Below are 24,033 nucleotides of genomic sequence, written 5' to 3' on the forward strand. Positions count from 1 at the left end.
ATACATTGAAAAAATAACAAGGTCAGCCTAAGTCACCAATATGAGTACTACAGCCATGCACTGATTTTGGGTCAAAAGGTCAAGTGACCTTGCAAGTACTTGCAAGGTCAAGTGACCTTGCAAGTACTCGCTAAGGAAGCAGGTAAATATTGCAAATAAATCTTTAATTTTTGAAAAATAGAAAAGCTGTCCGTTCATCACTTAGATTACAACAACTTTGCACTGATTTTATTTTGTCTGTAACAAAAATCATTACTATTAGGGATGGTATAAAATAAATTGTTAAAAAGTTAAAATATTATAGTATAGTTACTGCTGCATCTCTTACATTCATGAGAGGCTGGTTTGTTTAAAAAAAAATAGAGCAGCCTCTACCTATTTCAAAGTACACGCTCTTTTAAAGAATATTTTTTTCATGAAATACTCTGACACAAAACGGCCGACACATGATGACGCGAGGGAGACTCAGAGAACAGGACAGCGAGATAGACGCCTACTTAACCATTTTCCACGCCTACCTCCTACCAACAAGCCTATATGCGGAAGTTCCACTTCCGTTCTGTTAGTTGTCCTCCAAGTTGAGAACTGATCGACACTTGTTTCGCGTCTCCTTCGAGCATCGGTAGAGAGCGGCTTCGCAAGGGAAGATAACCCGGCACGGCGCATCAAAATCGGTGAGAATTCCACGATCGTGTTGCGCTTCTTTGACCGTTAGGACTTTGAATACCTTTTACTATTAATGTTTTCCTTAGATTTGTATGTTACTGTCCCATTTTGCGAGAGATCGCAAAGGAAAATCAAATTGTTTGTTCAATGTGTGTGTGTGTGTGCAGTTTAAAGGGCTTGTTAAATTGGAGTAAATCCAAGTACAAATAATAGAAAAGTAATTTGTCTCATGACTCTTAAGGGTGTGGTTGAATTTGCTTGGGCTGATGAACAAATAACTTTTTAATTTTAATGTGATTAGAAAGAGATGTGTAGTTATATTTTGATGCAAATATCCTTCCACATGATGGACACATGGAACATTGTATAGATGGTTTTAAACTGTAGATCCAGTTCCTCAAATCCAGTTTTAAGCCACTATCCGTTTTATTTTGTCTATTTGTTTGTATTCTATAGTTATGTAAATATTTAAGTGATCAATCTCTTGTGTTTGTAGTTTTTCTTGTCTGTTTGGTTACTACATTGATTTAAATCAAGGGGTCAGGAACCTTTTTAACTGAGAGCCAAAAAAAGTCATATTTTAAAATGTTATTCCACAAGTGCCTGTTGTGTCTGTACACATGGTGAGCTAATAAAATGTAGCCACTTTTTCATTCATTCATTTTCCAAACCCCTTACCCTCACAAGGGTTGTGGGGGGTGCTGGTCTGTGGGTTGTTTCGGGACACTCCTTCAGGTGTTCCCACAGGAAGTAGTCTGCGGGAGCAAGATTAAGCGAGTGGGCTGGGCATGGGTCTTGAGCGCTATGTGGAAATGATGATGAGGAAATTCATTACAGTTTATAGTAGAAAGCAAGGAGTCAACATGAATGCCGTCATTTACCAGTAAAATAATGCAACTCCACATTGCTCAAATTTTCACTGGATTTCCTTAATGGGTACTTTCCTGGAGATAGGCTCATTTCACGTCACATGGATAACCCATGGCCTTCCGACTCTGCTGATCTTTCTCCCGCAGACTACTTCCTGTGGGGATACGCAAAGGAGAGAGAACTAAAACAACCCCCAGACAGCATGTGTTAAAAGATGTGGACAATTCCTCTTGAGTTATATGACAAATTCATCTCATACTTCAAAGTGCGGGTTGTAATCCGCAGAAAAAGAGGGGTTGAACATGTCATTAATTATGAAACTGAACATTCATTATACAGGTTGTGCCTCCTTGTGCCCTGCGATTGGCTGGTGACCAATTCAAGGTGTGCTCCACCTGGCTAGGATCACCCCCGGTGACCCTTGTGAGGATAAGTGGTATGGGAATATGAAAGAATTTAATATACATGGTAGTTATGTACGATGCATTTTGATGTATTTTTTATTTATTGGCTATAGTTTTTTTTTTAGGTTTCTGTTAGTGATGTCCCTAATTCAGTCACGTCATTTTCATCAAATCACAATAATATGTTTTGTCATAAAAATTCCGATGACTGTCACGGAGTAAATATACGTGTTTGGGACAACTCTATTTTCTGTTGTTAAACTTGTGTGTACGTCACCAATTGGTGAATTACCAAAACGTCAAACATGCACTAACCAGATTGTCGACTTGAATTATGTATTCAACCTCAAACTCACTGATCCCTTCTCTTTAATACACAGTGATGAAGAAGGAATTTTAACTTGAACTCAAAAATCTGTCTCAAGTAAATTAAAGGCTCTCATAAATTCAGGCACCCTATGTCTAATAGACAGCCTGTATTACTGCTAAAACAGTCATTTGTCAGGGTGTAGTCTAACAAGGTCAGGTCGGGCTGTTGGTCAATGAAATGAAATGTAATACTCATTCAGTATTCAGCCAAAGTGCGTAACAGTGGTAAATAGAATGTGAACTGAACTCTGCTCCTAAGGACATAATTACTGAGGCTGAATTGCCATCAGACATGTTCTGGAATGCGCATGAGGTGTGACATCAGTCACCGAAACTCACAAAGATGTCAATACTTTGGAACGGTAGTTATTCTAATACAGATGTAAATGTGACATGTTGTAGTATTTATGGTTTAAGATCAGAGCTTGTGAAAGTTATATAGATCCAATAATGTATGGCTTAATCTGAACATCAATAGTATATTTAGTCTTTGAAAAACTTTTAATGTGATACTACATAAGTCCATCTGTTTGGGCTGCGTATGAAATTTTTATTGTAAATTCCATAGAGAGGAGGATATTGACAAAGGAGGATGTTCACATGTCGAAATGGAATGATTTTTTCTTGATGAGGTCATCAAATGAAGACGTCAACTAAATCATGGTGTCATAATTTTGTCACAAACTGCTGTCTGTATGGAAGAATTATTACTAAAATCTAAAATGTTGAATAACTTAACAAAAAGTAGGACCGTATTTTCCGTATTTTTCATACAATGAATCACAATTATTGATCCATATAAGATGCACATCAGATTATAAGAAGCACTAAAGTCTCAGTTGTGCTTTGTGTGGAAAATACAGTAATCCTTCAATTATCGAGAATTCACTACTTTGTGATTTATTTTTTTCTGCTATTATTTATTAGTATTATTATTTTTTGAAGTTCATAAAAATGTGAAAATCCACACTGAAACTTGTAAGTGGAAGCCAATCTTGCTACCAGGACTCCACACTGAAATAAGAAAAAAAACATCTAACACGAAGGACCCTTCTTCGCATTTTTTTTTTATTATTGTGGCCATGCCTGTTCTACATTAGCTGCGATATTTGAGGGATTATTGTACTGTATAGAGTAGGAAAGAACTGTAGGACAGAACCCTAGGAGTCATTTGGATATGTTAGACAGAAGGAATTGTTTTAATCTCTGCTAGATAAGGTTGAAGTGAAGAAAAGCTAGAAAAGTGAAGTGAAATTCTCCCGGCTCTGATGCTTGTTGAGTACAGCCGTTATACTTAACGCTGTGTTCCCGCATATACAATAAAAAAGGTGTGTCTGCTCAAGTCTGCACATGATATTGTCAGTGGTTGCACAACAAGTTGTGATGTCAGTGCATTTTCTTTTATGTTCTCCATATTAGGGAGTATGTGAGGCCACATGGGCTTGGCACAATTAAACGGCTCTGATTTTCCACTATCTACTTCTTATTCAAGATGTCAAGTCATTTTCAAATGTGATTTGATGTGTGATATGTGTCATTTGTCAACACTGGTGCAACATGTGGAAAATACAATATGTAATACCACACAAAACATATATTTTTGATCAACGATGAGCGAATCTGATGGACATTTTTTAAGCCTCTTTCCATCTCAACCCAAAAGTGTTTTTGCTAAAACCTCCATGTCCTCATAAGAGTTAGTAAAAGGCTTTTTTGGACTTTGCCAAAATGAACTGAAGTGCACTGTCAGGGACCGCATTATTATAATGACGTGTTGCACTGTCCTTTCTCTTCACATATTTTCCGTTTCGATTCCGACAAGTTATTTGTTTCCAAAGTTTTCTGCCTTTAACATTTTAACAAGTGCAACAGATTCCATGCATTTAAGACACATTGGCCTTGTAAAACTCTCAAAATGAAAACATAAGTTTCACTCCACATGAGCGCGGTTTTTGGAATCCACTTTTCTCATTAAAGATGAAGTCATAATTCAATCAAGCCTCTTACTGCATGTAACATGGAAACAGTGCAACCGTTGTCACTGCCTTGGAAGTCTGTCCATGTGGGCTCCAACTCTAAAGACTAAAAAATATTAAATGTTTTTTCCCTTAAATGATTTGATTTTAAAAAAAAAGGATGGTCCCGATAAAATGGTGTCGGGGTCCGGTTTGGGAACGCGGCCCGCGAGTTGGACCACTACCCTCACAGCCTGTGGTATGTTAATGATGTTAGAGATAATATGGAAACTCTGGTTCCAGTTAATAGTGTGAATTAGGATGTTTCACTGTTTTAATTTGTGTGAAACACAATCCTGGCATTAAGCTAGAATGAAATGTTCCATTTGGTGATATTATTTAACCTTGGCGATTTGTTTGTCAGGCCCAATCATTTGGCCATGGGGTGAACACATTTGACTTTACAAGGTAATGGAAAGGCTGTATTTTTTATTCAAATTGTGTACTTGAACTGTGTGTTTTAGGTGAATCATGAGCAGCAACTACAGCGTCACCCTGGCTGGTTCGGCTCCATGGGGCTTCAGACTACAGGGCGGGAAGGACTTTGGTCTCCCGCTCACTATTTCGCGGGTGAGTGGTGAATAAGCTTCCTCTATAACCTACTTGGCATGTGTCTCAACCACCTTCACCTGTGTTTGTGTGACACAGAGGCCCGGTCAGGGCTAAGTAATTGTGAGGTATATTACAAAAATATATAAAAGTCAAGAAAATGACCATCAAGAGAGCTGCATTTAACAAATCCATTTCAATTGCAGGATTTCTTATATACCTTAAAATAATTCAGAGATGTTTGCAAAACCTTTTATACTTTGTATTTATATTTAGAAAAGTGAAACACATTTTGGAGGACAAAGCGAGGGTAAAAGTCAAGAAAATCACAATCAATAGAGACCAAGTTACCATGTTACATTTGTCTCGTAGTTTATTTGTTTAAAACCAAATTTTTAAATGCAATTGATTCACAACTGATTTGCCAAACATGGTTTTGGCTAATAACACCTTTATGTGAGGCATTTGGATGTGCTATATTTCCATTCTTAATACATTTCCTCAGTATTGGATTCAGTCTCTGTATCAGCAGATCCACAAATTTGGGTGACTCGGACTTGACACACAGGTAAAAATATGCCATCGAGACGTCCCTTGTAAAAAGACCTAAAGTTTTACCTTGATTTATTAGTGACCAACCAATGACTGAACTAGTTAGTTTCTCGAATACGGGATGAAATAAAGTTATAATTTAATCTAATTGAATTCTGAGTAGACTGCAGGTTGGTGACAAAGTGTAAATGACGCTATTTTGAATGTCTCCGCTTTTTTGTTCATCCTCTTGTTTAAGTTAGGCATGTGCTTTTTTATGTTGATTTTTTTTTTTAAATTATCTATTATTAAAGCTTGCTGGTTTTCCAAGTCTGCTTTGCGATCCCTATAAGTAACGAAGGAGACACTCATAACAAATGTATGTGTATAAGACTGTGTCAAAGTGCATGCGGTCATGAGTAACTGTTCATAGCTGACAAGATTGACAACACTTCAATGAGAATATTTACAGCTGTTTTTGGTTTACTCCCCTTTTTTATTTTCACCTTCGAGTGGATGCCATTATGCAGCTGGGGGAAAAAGTACTACATCTTCTCGGCCTTGGTCACGTCTGAGATTAGTGACTGTTTATTTGATGTTGGTAGGATCAGTTACAAGTTCAAGATTGTTCATCTTTCGGGAAATTCATACCATCTGCATGAGTGCAGAGTTGCCCACATGACTCGCGCGTGCTGCTTTTGCAGCCTAGCCCCTTTATGCCCTGCTTACACCGTGATACAGTTGGAATGCTTGACATTAGTTTGTCACTACTATGCAAGTATGTGTACTAGGATTGTTGTCATCCATGTGGGACTATAAATAAATACATGCAGACGTGTGGCTTTATGGTGTATAGTTGGCCATTAGAGTTTCTACCATGCAGTGGATATAAATGGCATGTAGAAGACTCATAAAGGTTTTATGAGTTGTCAAGAGTTTGACTCCAGTTGTAATGTTTACTGGGAATCGCTAGGTCATGTATTACCAGGAGGCTGAAATCAAAGTCACTTAGCTGAGGTGGTAAAGGTGTGAAGCTGGTGTCCGATATGTGGAACATTTGACAAAAAAATGCAAATTTGTTGAAATGTTTAACTTTCTGGATATTTCTACTCCTTTTAAACATTTAGTTTTGCTTCTGGTTAATGTCATTAGGTAGAATTTTTCAGTCTGTCATTTTTTTTTCCTAGGGAAGAGACCACTTCTTGTTTTTCATATCTGAAATACTATCCCCACATGAGACCCTAAAAGAATGCAAACCAATTTCAGGAGTTATTTTTCAAAATTTCCTGGAAGATTTTTAACCTGACGTTTGTGGTTGCTAACTGATCTTTAAAAGTGAACTTTTACATTGAAGGACATGTCATTGGTGGTGTAAAGCAGTGCTTATCATTTATTTTCCATTATGTCACCCCGACGTAGAGGAAAATATTCCACGCCCTTCAATCTGCTCTGTGACTAATGATAGTTTCTTTCGTCAAATAGTCAAATCCTCATTGAAGGTTTTTTTTTTTAATAGTAAAATGGAGGAGGATGCAGGAGGAAAAGCTCAACTCATGTTTGTAGGTTTAATTTATTGGGCCTCTGGTCAGGCTTACCTCATCTCCCATCATAGTCACAGGAAGCCATGCACTACATATGCGTCGTCATATTATTTGGTATTCCTAGGTTTTTCCTTTTTGGGAACGTTTTTTAACGCTCACTCCTGCTGCCTGTCTGTCTGTCTTTCTTTCCTCTTTTCCTTCCTCTCTTTCTTTCCCTGTAAAATAGTGTCATGTTGTCTCTTGAGAGTTTATTTATTGCTCTGTGATGTGTTTATGCATGCTTGGGCCATTAAACCCAAGCTAATAGTATGTTTGCACTAAAAACTCTTCTGAGTAGAGATTATTTTGACTTTCATGCTCTTTTTGTTGTGCAGTTTCTCACGCTAGTGTAAATGTATAGTATAAAATGTACTGTGGATCTGACATATCTATGGATGATTCTAAATTAATTAAGAAATTGAGCTTTTGATTGTGATTTTCTTCACTCTAATTATATATTTTTTGGATATTTTCTCTTTGTTCTGTAAAGGTTGTTTCACTAGTGTGAATATTTAGATTATTTTTGCAATATAATTTAGGTTAGAACTTTATTTCATCCTGTATTTAGGAAAAGACGGACACAAGACACACAAGGCATTGGCAGCCAATTGGATAATAATTGGGAAATACAGTTAAAGAAATGGTAAACCTGATTTTTTTTCTCCTTCCCAATTGCGATCCTCTGAAAATGATTTTATTGGGTCCAATTTCCGATCCCATGATCGGATCTGGCACATCTGTAGTCAAAAATTCAAGTGGAAGACACTTTCAACTTGAGCTTTTATGGCTGCAACATGTTCCAGATTGGCTAGTCTTGCATTGGAACTCCAAGTGCCTCAGCCCTTTCATATCCAGTGAGTTTCTTCTTCACCAACTACAAAGTGTTCAGTGTTTAAGCGTAATCATGCTGCCTTTGTGTTGTTTTGTTTGTGTTGTCATGGCAATTTTACTAAGCACTCCTGTTAAAGCCGGCTAGGCACCATAGCTTCCCGAAGGCCTCATTGAAGTAGTGAGAGGCGGCTGTCGAACCATGACAACCGTCGGTTAACCCTCTTTTTAAAATCTTAATTGGGATGTTTGAATGCAAGAGTATTTGGGGTCTCCTCTATTGTTGTTTTGATCTTCTTCATTAATGTGATTAACAGCCTGTGCAGAAAGTAATGGTCTGGAGTACCAAATAATTGGTGCTATGCTGGTAGATTGACATGTCCAGCACAGATAATCCACATATTTCTTCCCATTGGAATTGGAAAATGCACTGCTACAAATGCATGTTTTGGATTAAATGGTGAATAAATAACATCAAATTGGGAAAGACTATCTGGAAATTTTACATGCATTTTTACACAAAATCAATATAGAGTTTGTGAAAGTATCCTGTTATGTTCTCATAGTTTTTTAAAAATCCATTTCAGTCAAATGGACTGAGGTTCTAGTTTTAATGTCACGCTGGTGTCACATGACAGCAACCAGGTAGTAATAGTTGTTAAATTCTATAGGTATTTTGATAGTTTTCTTTTGCTAATGCCCAGATTTTGTGTCTCTGGCAGATGTTGTAATTTTACATCTGACTGTCAGTCGTTTTCAATGGCCGACAGTGACATCATGGCCTTAATCTTTGTACCACGTACATCCAGATCTAATAAAAACATATGAAGGAAACCTCATATATTTCACCTAGACCTGACCGACAATGTCCTTTTCCGATCGGGTCAGCAATCATATGATCGGACATCCTTAGAATTTTTTTTAATGTGCATGTATGTGAATCAGATTATAATCTTCCTCAAAAAACGTCTCAACCAATGGGCAAATCAGTTGAAAAATTGATTTAAAAAAAAAACAAAACGTATCCTTTGTGTATTCTATCTTGCAAAGAAAAAGTAAAAACATGCAGCGTTAATCTTCTGATGCTTGCTGAACTGATGTTTGAAATACTAATGCGTTCTCTGATATAACTCTATTGTTTCCCTCCAATTTTTTTCAAGACATTCCAAACAATCTGTTCCAGCTATCATCTTTTCTCCAGCTTTGAAAATGTAATCCACTCCACAAGTGGGAATCACTTGTGATACGCAATTGATCTAGACTTTTTGAAACCCTATAGCCTAATGACTCCGTCTACCAATACTAACAAGCAGTTCAGCTGTTCTGCCAGTAGATATGTACCACGCACTTGATATTAAAGTAGGAATCCAAATCATTAAACCTATTTTGGCACCTTAAAGTTATATTAGCAATTTTTGGGGATTGAAATTTCAGGCCAGTTTCATTATTCTTATCCCTCTTCAAAACTGAATAGATTAAACCAGTATGAATCAAAGCCAGATTGTTAAAAAAAAAAAAAATCCCTCACCCGCTAGAGTGGGTTCATTACAACCACATTTCCAGTTTATTTATCTTCTCCTTCTTGTTGAAAGCTATGACTGATTTCATATGCCAGTAACAATTATTTGTTTTGGACGGACTGTAAGATGCTGGCAAAACACAGTTCGTCATATTAAACTCAGACAACCGCATAGAAAGTACTTCACATTCAGAGTACATGACAGACATTTTCTTAACGTGCCTGCAAATAGTTTGCTTGGGGATTTACCATATATAGCTCTTCATATTAATGTTCTTGTTGTCGACTAGGAGAGAGTTCTTTGTCATTCCCATTAGGTTAGCAACCCACAAGTCAATGCTGGGAGTTGAGACAAAGAATCCAGTCCTCCAATCTTTCAGCAGCTTCTCTGGGGCCCCCCTACCATTAAATTTCTTGGGAATTTCAGGGAACTGTTGCCAGTGTGTCCGGAGGTGATTTTTCACAATACACCATAGTGCAAAAAGCCGTTTTATTAGACGTCGAGTGAGTCAGGACAGACGGTGTAAAAGCCGGTTAGAGAGTCAGAACCCTGCGTCAGCTTAAACATTCTTCTTCCCGGTTATTACGTAACACGTTTCAACTTATGGTGGTTTTATTGGAGGTTTTCAAGAGATCTAGAACAGTCCATTTCCAGTTACACGCTACCAAGAGATCCCACCAAGCATGACTCCAAAGAAGCAACTCGCTGAGTTTTGGCTTCCACCTTTGTCACATCCTCATTCCTTCCATTTTGCTTTCCCATATTTGGGCTATATAAGGCTTTTATAAATTAGAACCCAAAGGCACGTAAACCCCCACCCACCCCCAGCCACACACACAAGAAATTCCTTTTTTTAGACTAGTGGTAACAATTACGCTATCTTGGATGAATGTCCCCACATTTTCCTCTTTTTTTATATTAGTGCTATCAATTACACCAGCTCAGATGAATGCTGAGGAAGAGAAAACTCGTGAATTTGTTTAATAAGATAATTGATGATAGTTCAGGAAAGAACAATACACCAAATCCACCAAAAATGTAAATATTCTCCAAATAGCCTTAATTCCTAAATCCGTTGCTTATGTATATAAGAATATCAAAAATGCTTTCCTGGAGATAATAGACTCATTTGTTTGTTTAGTGCTCTTTGCACTGGGTATATTTGTTAGAGAAGATATTTTTAATATTTCCTCATTTTCAGTTAAGTTCACTAATGAGCCAAACTGAAAGTTTGCACATCTTAACTAACTATAACATTAGTGGCTAATACTAAGATAGTCCTATGTAGGATTCAATTTCTAGAATGGTATCTTGTAGACAACTCTGGTGTATTTAAAAAATAATATATTTTTCTTAATGGATCCTGTACTATATCAAGAAATGTTTTCTTTTTATTACCCTGTGAAATCGTGAAGCACTTCACTAGTTTACACCCCAGAAATAAATTGCTGGCTTTCTTTTTGTACCACTTATCCACACCCAGTTGAATTGGGGCCTGCAAGATTTTCCACTGTCATTTTCAGGGCACAGAAAGATAAGCTTTCACACATGCATTTCCACACATGATTATTGCATGGAAAGTCAAATAATGTTTCTCTTTTTTCTGCATGTATCCCGACAGCTGGCAGATGGAGGCAAAGCAGCCAAAGCCAAGATGAGTGTTGGAGACATTATCCTTGCCATAAATGGCATCTCCTCTGACACCATGAATCACCTTGAAGCACAGAACAAGATTAAAACCTGTGTGAGCAATCTCAGCCTGACTCTACAGAGGTAATCAACACAATTTAATATAGTGGATATTGAACTTTTTCTGGTTTCATGTTTTGGAATTCCTTCTCTCCACTTGAGACAGGCCTGCCTATTATAGTCTTAAGTGATGTCAAAACAAAGACTTCTGTATTGCTTTATAGCACTGACAAAAGTCATAACTTTTTTTTTTAACAGTAATTCTAAATTGTTAAAACCCTTTTCCCCAAACATTCCCCCATTTTCCCGAACTCTGAACAAATCATGCAGTTGTTCCGCCTGAAGGGCACTTTGTAGCTTATTTATACTTTATGTATATAATTAAATGCTTTAAATTTTTACGACACCTGTGAGTCCCCTCAACTGGAAGTGGAAAAAAAGATGTGATGCAAAATTAACTCATTGCATACTATTGACAATAGTAGATCTTCAATTCATTTAAACTGGCTGTGGATGCTCATTGATGGCGTTCATTTGCCCTTCACATCTAAAATGGGTTGGACATCTGGTGCCATCAATGGTGGCAAGTGTTGATTGAAAGCCCGTTGATTGTAAATAATGGAAACAGAGGCAGAACTTTCTTATGTCTTCAAATCCACCCTTCGCAAGTAAGTTAACTTTTTGGGTCAGAAATGAAATGGTCCGGCCCACGTGAGATCTAGTTGGGATGAATGTGGTCTGCGAACGAAACTGAATTTGATACCCCTGGTTTAGTGAGTTGTCTTGTGTTTTCATACTTGGAGCGAGACATTGTCCCACTCTTAATTTGCAGTGTACACAGAGGGAGTCCTAGCTTCATGTATGGCTCCGAATCTGTTGAAGTCGTCAGATCAGGTTTCAACTTTGGTTTGTCAAGTTATGCTCAGCACTTTGAGTGTGTATCTGCACTGTCCATTAGAACGATAACCCTGAAAACAGGTAGCATGCCAAGTACATATTCAATGCTGTAAAAGCTGGAAATAAAATGAGGTAGGTTTGCATGGCATTTCATTGTCTCAGCAGAAGGAAATAGAAGGGTGCCTTGTCACTTAATTGTTGTGACCTCATCTTAAAATAGCCCAGTGTGACAAATACAGGTAATCATCTACAGCCATTTGGTACACAATATAACACTGTTCACATTATGTTGCCAAAGTACAGGTTTCAAAATGTGTACACACTCTTAAGATATGTTTTGTATGCTTTAGATTGTTGAAATTGAATGTCATTGTAGTCTTCAACAAGATAAAAACTTTTTTTTTCTGTTCTCCAAACTCTTATTTCTCCAACTCTGTGGTCAGATGTGATTTAGGATCTTTAGGATCAAAGTAAAAACTTTGGAGGTTTGAGAGAATATTTCAACAAAGTGCCAAAAGATGATTTATGCGAGTAAAGTTTAGTCCCGGGCCATAACTCTCATTTTATTCTAGAGGTGTTTACCTTAGCTCATTCCCAAAGAGATCATGTAACTGCCCCTACTTTTAGGGTTCATTTTTAACCTAAACACTTCTTTCTTAAAATATACGAACAAGTACAAAATGCAACCGACTTGTAAGTAAAGACTCTTGATGAACTTTTATTACTGGTCTTTCTGGCTATCAGACCTTTTTAAAAAATGTGGGAAAGAAACAGATGACTTGTTGCATGACGTTAAGTCTATGCGCAGTGCATAAAAACACCTGGGGGACCCCAAATTTCAGTGGTCATAAACTGAGGTATCAGGAGCTGGAGTTAACCACATTTTTTTTAAATGTCCCAAATGACTCCAAAACATTTGCTTTAAATGCTAAGTCAAATCATAATCATTTACATTACAGTACAAATAATGACTGTTTTGATATAGAGAGAATAAGGTATCACTGGAATTTAACCTTGAACTCGACCTTCTGATATGGTGACATTTTAAATGAATATCAACTCCCTCTCTCTGAACTTTGATCTGTAGTATGCCGTCCAAGTATTGACGTGTCTAAACACTAGTTGATGTGGTGTGGGCCACTTCTTTAAACTTGAATCAAGGCATGCAGCTGTGGGTTCAGCATGCACACATATTCATGCAACATGACTGCAATGGCTTGGCCGCAATTATGACTGGGGGAGGGAGATTGCAGTCTAGTGATGCCTGAAGCCCCTACTGACTTCTGGGCGCCTCTGCTACATGTGGCTTAGCGGTCGGAAGACAAAAATGAGCGGATAGGAGCGTGTCCAATAATGGGACATTCCACTTCTCAACTTGACCTATTCGTCAACCTGGCAGTTTTCTTTGCACTCACTCACACTGATCCCTGATACACATATACATTGAGTCATGTCAATGTCAATGGCTATGTTTACAAAGATACGATTTCTTTCTTTCGCTCGGTGTTCAGATCAAATTATTTTGAAATTCGCAGATGCACTAAATGTTTTGTCATTAGCGGTGGAAGATGGAGCAATTTCGGGGTCAAAACTATATAATTCTTTCCAATACTACTTTAAGGTTTAGTGTTATTTTGCGTATGTTTTCCGTTTTTTAGACTCTCAGGGTTTGCAACAATTGTAAGATCTTTTAATATCTCAAGCATCGTCTTAATTTATCTGATACTGACCAGTTCAGTCTTTGTCCCGTCCTAGTCTAGCTGGGATAGACTCCAGCACTCCCCGCCACCCTTGTAAGCTTATGGAAAATAATTGGGTTTCATCCACCCTGATTGGATTATTATTATCTTTTGTTCGCATTAGAATCTTGATCGGAATGGGCTTGATCGGTTTACAATATTCCGAATAGGGTGTGTACATGAAGTATTTTTATTTGGATCAGGCATTTCATCTGAATAATTGGGTCCATGTAAACAAACAACCATTTTCTAGATTGAATCCATGTGGATGTGCCATTCTGGGCCGCTAATTTCAAATACCATCACTTTCCTACTGGAATGTGCCGGTTTAATGGCCTTTGCTGTTTTCTTTGACCCAACATGTGTGGTGTTGGAACACTGGAAAATGGAGGCACACATACAAAAGATAAACATCTGGCCTTAGGGATTGAGTTTTCCGATAAGCCATTGTTGCAACGGAAATGCGTGCGATTGTTGACCATTTCCACAATGCACCAGGGTGGGAGGAGGATTTTAGTGTAGGTTTAAGGAACTAGCCTTGCCTGTTTGGTATTTTGTGAGTTTCGGTATCCAAAGAATTGCTCATTTGGTTTTAACTGACACAAAAAGTGCATTTAAAAAAACAAATCCCAATGTGGAACTTGCTTGTGGATTTTCCAAGCATTAATGTCTGATCTGCACTTAAATATCAGTCTACTGTTCTCATCAGATATGTTTTGTGCATTCTGTCTTCTCAGAGCTTCAAGTGCTGCCAAAGGAGGGTCTCAGGTATGGTGTCAAATATTGACTTTCTACTTGACTTCAACTTCATGGCATGTAAACGTGTTCTTCTGACTAAATGTTTGTGTTATTTGCATGCTCAACTGACTCGGAGGGCCCATATTATACTATGTCACAAGCATATATTTTTTTCTTCATATCATTCTTTATAATTGGTTCTGGTTCCCTATCATGTCTTTGGTTGAGGAACTCACAACCACATTTACAGAACCAAACAGATAAAATGTTTATTTTGTCAATTTCACCCACCAGAATCAGCAAAACCAACTAAAAAAAAATGACTAAGTCAAATGATCCTATGTCCCTTTTGAAATATGGTCCCGCCTTGTTTGAATTGATGTAATGCACCTTTACATCCATTTTAGTTTTGTGTGTTTTGAGTGTGCCGCATGCTTTGTCCCTCCACCTCCAATGCAGGTTGAACCTCAAGAAATCATTAAGCCTGTTCCAATCACCCATGCCCCTCCGAGCAGCACATACACAAAGCCGTCAAGCCAGCCCACCCTTGCTTACAACAAAACAGCCCTGCCATTTGGAGGCGACAGAGGTTCGCCGGCAATTTCCTCCTCCCCGGCGGCCCCCAAAGTGGTCTTCATTCCCTCTGAATCATCGGCTTTCACGCCAGCTCAAGCTCTGTCTCAACCTTCGCACCCTCCGTTCCCCCTCAAGTCAAACCTCAACTCCACAGATTCGCCTTTGGCTCCCCAAGCTAGTCTTTCTCGCTCTACCATTAGCTCCCCGTCCTCCTCCTCATCCAACTCCTCTTCCCCAGCAAGAGTGACAGCCCCCTCCTCTCAACCATCAGTGCCACATTCGTCAGTCTATAACTCACCCATCAAAATGTACTCCAACAACAACGCCTGTGAGGTAGCCATCGGACAAAGGCGTGGGCTGGAGAGCCAGGGGTTAACGGAACACTTCAATGGGTAAGTATTTACAGGCAAATTCTCGTTGTGTATACAAGGACATCTATAGGTGTAGTTGAGTAAACCATTGTACCCTTGGACTTTCCCATTTAACTGAATATGGAAAAGTCTCAAAACAGGACCCTGGGTGTACACAAATTCGGTTTCACAATCCATTCGTTCATTTTCCAAAAGTTAGTCATTTCCAGTAGACGCCAAACTTAAAAAGTAATCACAACTTGCGGTTAATGTATTCCTGGTCACGTGAATCATAAAAATGGTATAAGAGCTTGAAAATGCTTAATGGTATACCCTGCTTAAATATACTTGAGCCAGCGGTTTCAGAGGCAGATGTCATTCGCTCAGGCCCCATATTAGGCTACCAGAGAAAATGAGATGTTCCACTCCTTTTTTGTCAGGGCAATTATTTCTAGTCAGAGGGGCGTTTGGGAGCCATGGGCCATTTTGACGTCACATGCACATACACAGTATATATCTGTTCGATGTGAATATTAATTCAAGTTGTTACTAACAGTAGAAAAACATTCAGGAGGCAGTATCACACTTATCACTAGTATGGTAGGAAGCTCTGAGCTCGCAGGCTTAATGAACACCATTTTATTAGGTCACATGATAAAGCAGGAGCTTTCCCATACAAGGATCAGATTACCTACAATTGGCCAAAAGACCCCTACAAACATAGGACTTGAGTGCACCATAACTCCAACAATATCCATATAACCCCTTCACATAATGCTTCTATAACAATAATATTTATTTTTAAAGTCCAGATCACCTGTTGCTGCATGTGTGCATGTTTTTTGTGGAATTGGTTTTGTACACACATTCTCTCAGATGGGCTTTTTTTTCCCAATCCCCATATGTACTATTTGTACCCCAGACTGGTTTCACTATTTCCCAAATGTGTCGTTTCTTTTCCCACAGGTGGGAGGCGATTCAGATAAGTTAGTCCCATAAATGATGCCTTGTTTCCTACAGTAACCTAATTTTGCAGTGGTTAATGATTAACAGCAGCATGCCTGCACTATTTTTGTTTGCTCTCCCTTGGCAATCTACCCATATTTTCGGACTGCACGTACGGACGTGTTTTGTGATTATTAAATATGCATTAAAAGTATATCATGGGCTATGCTCACTTGTAGATTTTAGTTATAATGTCATCTTAAAAAGCACTATATCAGACTTCTTTTCTTGGAAAATTGTAACTGAATTGCGTGATATTATTTGAATGGTTACATCCTCTCACAAAAAGAGATTTATGGACATAATGTACATTTTTCATAGGGGCACTTGTTCATTTTTCACTAATATTTATGTGCAGATATCTACTCCTATCTACTTAAACCTATGAACATATCCGAAAATACAAAATATTCGATTTTCCCTTATCTTGATCACCACGCCCATTGGCTCCAAAATTCTATGCTTGAGTCATCCTGTCATATTTTGATAATATCAAACTTGATAAAATACATGCAATGATGGATTTTCAATAATGACTAAAATGAATGCTAATTAATGTTTTGACAGTACACACATGAGATAAATTGTCATTACAGTGAAGCATACAACAAAAACACTCAGTCTTTTTTTATTCAGAGCTCACACATTTAAAGTAGCCAGACATAGCTTTGGTTAATTAAACCCAGACTAATAAAGCGTGTGGGTGTGTGTGTAAACAATGCTCTGCCAAATATAAATTCACCTATAGTTCAAACTACTTTTAACCCCCTCTCCCCCTTTTGTGGTGGGGTGCACTCTTTTGAATGCATAACACTTAAATAGGCCACAAAATCAAGTTTGGGTTACTAAAACCTGTACATAGGCTGTAAATGGAATGCCACTTCACTGATTTTTAATTATTACCAGTGCTGTTAGTAGTGTGAGCACTTGTTACAGCTTGTTCACCATTTCACATAAACAGTAAGTAAATTAAAAACAGCCACTGACCTGCTATAAATGTTTAATAAACTCACAGGAACGAGGCAGACTTGATCCACGCTGCTGCACTGAGTGAAGCCAGCAAGAAACGACTAATTGAGGGCACTGAAGATTGGCACCCGAGGACTGGGACCTCCCAGTCTCGTTCCTTCCGGATCCTGGCCCAGCTCACGGGAACAGAAAACGGTGAGTAGATGCTGTTTTTTTTTCACCCAAGTATAGCAATCTATACTCTAGCTGCATTTTCTTATGCTTAAACCCACAATTAATACAAAAATGTTTATGGTTTATGGAATTTTCTGTTTAGAAAATCCCCTTACATGGGTTTAATATACATGTTTCTGCTCCATGCTTATTTTTATCATATAAAGGCAAATAAAATTTAACCTTTTTTATGATTTTGTCAATTTACAATGGCACAAATTTATACTTTTGTTGGATTGTGTTCTATTTTCTCACTATATAAAACTACAGTAATGATTACACTCGATTGCAAGATCTGTTTAAAATACTCTACATAGTACTATAGCTATATTAACGCTATATTTATATTACATACCTTATTCTCTTTGCAGAGGAATCTCCAGAAAACAATGGGAGGAAGTAAGTGTCTTTCTTTGTCTAATCACAAATGTATGATCAAGCCAAGGGCATTTTGCTGAAATTCATTTATTAAATGTGGTTTAATTTCAATTAATTTAAATCTTTTATCAAGTACATTCCTGTGTCAGATAAAAACGCTCGAAACATGAAGTTGACTTCTGAATACATAAAAGTCAAGTGTCTTTTGGATAGTGTAGACTTTAAAATGATGAAGATAGTTTTCCAAAAATATGACATTTTAGTTTTCTTTTTCAGAAGGGTGATTGTTTACTTGCTTTACTAAATTTGACTTGGAATTAAAATTGAGGAATTGGAATGTTTTTTGTAGCTGACTGCCAGACCCAAGTCAGTAATTATAGGAAGTGGAATTGATAAAATCAGCATAGATCATTTGTTTTCATATCCAATAGCAAGCAAGAATCTCTCTGATGACATAAGCTCTTTCCTGTCCTTGTCTTACCTCTGTTTTGCTTTCACTTGCTTCACTTTCCAATCTTAGACTTCTCTTGTCTTTTATTTCTGTGTAATGGTGTGAATCAGGGCCAACAAATTGGACCCGGAAGTTGCAGAGCATAAGTACAACACGCTCAGGGATTGGCATCATGGCGTCTCTGCAAAGGTGCTTAATGTGTAGCAGTCAACATTTGGAATTTTCATTGTTTATTTTCTTTATATTGTATTGCATATAGACATGATACAATTGATATGATGGATTCCTTACCTTTCACAAAATGTTAGGATTGGCCCTATTTATTAATATGCATGAGAAATGCCAGTTCTACATATTTTAGGGAAGATATATTTACCTTATCACTGTATTTTTTGCGGTGCTATTTTTCATTTGAAATGAATATAATCAAAGCAGTATTGGACTTTGAGTTCACAGAAGCAACCAAAAAAAGTTTAAGTGATCATAGATAATGACTTTGGAAACCTCAAGGTTCCACAATGCAACATGTTTCAGGTCAGTTAAGTTAATTTAAGGCCCTGTTCTTCCCTTTACACTTTCTTTTTCCTCTTGTTTGGATTTTCTGAAAACTTTTTGTGTCTTCTACTCTGCTTTGCATTAGAACTATTCCAGCAACTCATGATTACATTTAATAAACACCCCTTTTTCCTCTCTGTTGCTTCATCTTTTTTCCTTCTTCACTGTACTAAATACTGTCAATAGGAATTGTGCAAACTAAAATGCAGATTTTCTATGATGAAATTTCATGTGGTCCACAAAGTCAGCGGGTATTTTGGTCTGGCTTTAGATTATTGCCACAATTCCATAAGGGTTAACGTGAAATACAGACTGGCGTATTTTCTGGACTATAATTTGGACTTTTATTTTTCCATAGTTTATAAATATCTATTGACATGCTAGTGTCCTTAACATTGGTCTTTTGGGTAATAAATTAAACATTTCTGCCCCAAAATAGATTTTGAATTTGAAAAAAAAACTCAACTTTGTCCATTGCATCGTGCTACTCTGTTTGTTAGCATTCAGTCCCATCACAAGTCATGCATTTCTCATAGTCAAAAAGCCTTCAGAATTTCTGCATCACCACATCCTGCTTTACGTAACAAAGCCTCATTTTCCATACTATGAAAAAAAAAAAACAATAGCAATGTGTATTCTGTCTCTCAGTGAATGCCTATTATTTGTTTTTCCAGTTTATGACAGCACAATTACGAATTGATTAATGTGGAATTTGATTCCCCAAAAACAAAGACATCCAAAATTGCACAAGGTTTTATTTTTGTTGGGGTTGAATCATTTTTAACGAGCCACTCAAAAGTTGAGGTTTTGACCATTATTCCAAATGTTTGTTTACTACAAACACACCAGATGATTGCACACAGCCACATTTCAGTTTCACGAGCGTGCGCCCATTTATGCAATCTCAATATAATTTTTTCTCTTGTCATGACCAGTGATGGTAAAAAAAATGTTTTTTTTAAAGAATGTATCTTTAGTTCTTATTAAAGGTAAGGTTTGCATGCGTGTGCATAATCAATTCAAAGTGTGTTTTTTCCCTAGTGATTCCATGGGTAAAACCAGTCCAGGTATGCACCCCATACCTGCATCTAAAGCTACATCTGCAAGAAACAGCAACATCAAGGGAGCTCCCTCTAGGTTTGAGAACCCTACAGCTCAAAACAAGCCCTCCTACCAAACTGGGGGTTCATCAGGTACTTTAAAAAAAATATATATACATTTTATAACCTTTATTGTGTCAAGATATGTTCACATTTTTCAATTGTAGTACCTGGGCTCCCTCTAGTGTTCCATGAAATAATTATACTGAATGAAACGACAAACCAGAGTCTTCAATACATTTTGCCTGTCGCTCATTCAGTTAAATTTTAGTTGCATAATCACACCAATTTTTTGATGATGCTCTTATCTTGGAAAACTCGTAAAATGAGAACCTCGTATTATGGACTAGACATAGAAATGCGAACACAAGATATTCTTCAACAACATTGCTCTAGGAACTGTGTATATAATTTTCAGCTTAAATCAATATTTTAAGTACTTACTTTTCTATTTAAGCTCGCAATGTTCAAAATAATAATGCTACTTCAGGTCACATGGATGAATACCAATATTTTCTAGGGGGAAAAATAGATGTAGGTAGTCATTTTTTTTTCTCTCTCGTCAATGGAGTGCTGCAGTTTTTTTCCGAACAGATCAACTGTGAAATTTCCAGCAGGTTTAATTTCCTGCACTAACCACTTTAAAGATTAGGGCTTCTATAAAAAAGTTTCAGGTGTTTCATGAATGAGCTCAGATAATTGGTTTTCCTGCAGATCGTCATTTTTTAAAAATACGCTTATTTTGGCCAGCTCTCTGCAGACTTGGGTGGGGGTCATAAACCAGCATTAGTCAGCATTATGAAGTGAGCAATGTGGTTTCCATTTAGAGGCCTTTTGAATAGTGCCTCCTGAGCCAGGGCACTCTATCCTACTTTGTCATTTCAACACGTGCTTGACTCTATCGACATGAAGTTGAGATTTCATGCTTGCTCTCACTTTCTCTTCTGTTTACTAATATTTTTCCATCCCACTCCTGATTTTAGGTTTCCCCAAGGTTACCGGAGCTCCTTCATTTGGCAAGGTTACTAACACCACTCCCACTCCCAAAGCCCCAGAGCGTCCTGTGCCACAGCCGCACCCTCACGACCTCAACTCAGTGGTCCAGAGAGCCGAGCACATACCTGCTGGAACGCGCACCCCCATGTGCAACAAGTGCAATAACGTCATCAGGTATTTAGACATCACTCTGGAAAAGTTTGAAAACTATCAAGAAAGATAGATGTCGAATCCCAACTCTAATTTACTCCAAATAATATCGCCACAACCGATAGCATTTCTCCAGCAAAGTTGAGGGAAAACAATTAATCTGAAGTGTCCACGAAAGAGTTTAAATTTGAAATTCATCTTTAGTTTTTCTGACACGTGTTGAGACGTACCTGAAACTACCTGTTCCTCGTGTTTCCTCAACAGGGGGCCTTTTCTCGTGGCCATGGGCATGTCCTGGCACCCTGAGGAGTTCAACTGTGCCCACTGCCACTCCTCTCTGGCAGATAATGGATTTGTGGAGGAGAAGGGACAGGTGTACTGCGTGCATTGTTATGAACAATTCTTCGCACCCTCCTGTGCCCGCTGTCAGCAGAAGATCTTGGGGGTGAGTGAGCGCCAAATATATTATTTTACATAAACATAAACACCATAACATTAGGAATCTTTGTGCATATATTAGGGATAATGGTGGTAAAGGAGCCCACTGTCTTGAAATAAACAAAAAAAAGTTTACAGGAACTTTTGAGTCATATTGGTAGTTTAATAAAATACTTATAGATAGGCTGCTTCTAAGGATACAGGCTTAAAGGTTTTCTTGATAACAACAAATACCAAAATATTAGCCTGAAGGGCCTTTTCTTAGATGTGTGCGTGAGCCTTTAGTGCTGTTTTGCCTGCGGAAAGCTTTTTACATAGATTGGGTTTAGGTAGCGTAATGGACTCTTAATGGTACTTTTATATGCATTGGAGAGAATGCACTTTTGCCCTACAGCAAGAGTGTCTAAGTGGCAGTGTGGGGCCAGATCCAGCCTGCTTTATCTTTTTTTTTGTGGTCCGTGAAAGTAAATTGTGGGTCGACTTATAGTCAAATTCAAATGAAAGCAATTATTAAATAAAAGCAAATATTTAATGTTTTCCCTATTTAGAAAAAATCAAATTGTCCATTTTTGGAATCTCAAAACCATAATATTTCAGGGGTAAGGGCATTCTCCATTGGTTTATCATTGAAAATATAAATTTAATTATTTTTTAGTGTAAACAAATAATTAAAATGAGTATTTACTATTTTTCCTTTTTTAATTCAAATTAAAAATACATGTATTGTGTGTATCCCCTTTTTGTTTGAAAGAGATGCAAATAAAACAAGAAAAATACAAGCCAATATTTTCTATTAAGAGGCTCATATAGAGGACTTGGCCAAATCCAAATGATATATTGACTATCAGAAAAGCAATCCATTCATTAACCGAGTAATTATGACAGCCAAAGAGGCCCTCCCAATGTAACCATAACTACGAGATGACCCGCAAACAAATGAGTATGACACCACTGCCCTCCAGGTTTACTGTCATATGTCGATTGTGTATTCATAATACAGTAATAATGTCATATCTAAAAGTTGATGATTGCTGCATTGGGTTTTGATGGATTTGTCATTCCCTCTGTTTTTAGGAGATCATGAACGCCTTGAAGCAGACCTGGCACGTGTCCTGTTTTGTCTGCTCAGCCTGTCAGCAGCCAATCCGAGGGAATATGTTCCACATGGAGGATGGACAGCCATACTGTGAAATGGGTACGTAAACACCCACCCTCATATAACCGTAGTTATCGCTGTCATCTTTATTTATTTTTCTTCTGTGTCACTATTTGCTCTACAGACTACTACAAACTGTTTGGCACAAACTGTCATGGCTGTGACTTCCCCATCGAGGCGGGAGACAAGTTTTTGGAAGCCTTGGGATTCACCTGGCATGACACATGCTTTGTGTGCACAGTAAGTTTCACACACTTTGCGATTAGACCCCATCAGCCACACCCACACAAACAGCCCATTTTATGTCATCTCGCTAACCATGGACAAGAGGGTACAAGTGTCACATCCGTCATGGAAAAGTTTTGAGTTTATTTATCCTGGTTTTATATACATTAGTAGGAAAAGACAAGTATTTTGACTGGCTCGTGTAAACTAAACTAGTATTTCCATTCATGGATTGGTAAAATGGACTATATTAATTGTATTGTTTGGTAGAAACACTTGTAAATTCCCATTCATAGTCTTAAATAATCAACCTTGACTAACCTTAACCCCAATTCTCTTCTCAGGTGTGCACTGCCAATTTGGAAGGTCAACCCTTCTTCTCCAAGAAGGACAAACCTTTGTGCAAGAAACATGCCCATAATGTCAATGTTTGACTCTCTCCTGCCACATTTTTCCACCAATATCTTTATTCATACGGCCATCAAATGCTACATACTTAGTTACTTTACATGCTTATCTATGCTGGTTGAATAATAACGGGTTCATTATTTACCTTATCCTCTTTCTACGGATTTAAATGTGTTTTAGGAGTCTGTTCATCTTCGTTCACGGTTCTTTAGTTTTAGATAATATTTTGGCTTCCCACAGGGACTAATTTAATATTATTCAGTATATGGCTTTAACAGTATAACTGCCAAGACCACTGGGAACAAGCTATACATACAATTCTCATTTATTTTAAATACAATTCCTGATAATTGCAATTTAATACTGTTTTATGTTTTTTTTTTTTTTACCTGCCCCATTGTTCATTTCTCAATTAGAAAAATACATATAATGTATCTACATATGTAGTTGCCCTAAGTCTTAGGGCAACTGTGTATGTAGATACATTTTAGGGCCTGACCGATATGTGCCACTGTGTTCTGTCTTATTAACTTAAAAAAATCTAATATATTATTCCCAATGCTGCTTTAATTCATTTGTCTGACACGTTCTCATATGCGGAATAAAATCTCTTTTGTGTAATATTGTATCTGCTTCTCCTAGACCTCTGAGCAGTTTCTGACATTTTC

General features: G+C 37.6%; 1 protein-coding gene across 2 annotated transcripts; it reads left to right on the plus strand.

Moving 5' to 3' along the window:
- The first annotated feature begins 510 nt into the window (after positions 1-510).
- pdlim5b (PDZ and LIM domain 5b) lies at positions 511-23,986 on the plus strand. Of its 2 annotated transcripts, none has more exons than XM_077738161.1 (13): positions 511-674; positions 4,789-4,894; positions 10,954-11,105; positions 14,395-14,425; positions 14,855-15,363; positions 17,342-17,490; positions 17,880-17,907; positions 19,934-20,085; positions 20,976-21,162; positions 21,403-21,583; positions 22,651-22,771; positions 22,857-22,972; positions 23,302-23,986. In XM_077738161.1, the coding sequence occupies exons 2-13, from the start codon at positions 4,796-4,798 to the stop codon at positions 23,389-23,391; spliced, it is 1,815 nt and encodes a 604-aa protein (XP_077594287.1). In that variant the 5' UTR covers positions 511-674; positions 4,789-4,795; the 3' UTR covers positions 23,392-23,986. The 2 variants fall into 2 exon arrangements, with proteins under 2 accessions (XP_077594287.1, XP_077594288.1); XM_077738162.1 differs by lacking the exon at positions 14,855-15,363 and adding an exon at positions 16,288-16,307.
- The last annotated feature ends 47 nt before the right edge of the window (positions 23,987-24,033 follow it).

The sequence above is a fragment of the Stigmatopora nigra genome, chromosome 17 (genome assembly GCF_051989575.1).
Source record: "Stigmatopora nigra isolate UIUO_SnigA chromosome 17, RoL_Snig_1.1, whole genome shotgun sequence".
In the NCBI taxonomy this organism is placed as follows: Eukaryota; Metazoa; Chordata; class Actinopteri; order Syngnathiformes; family Syngnathidae; genus Stigmatopora; species Stigmatopora nigra.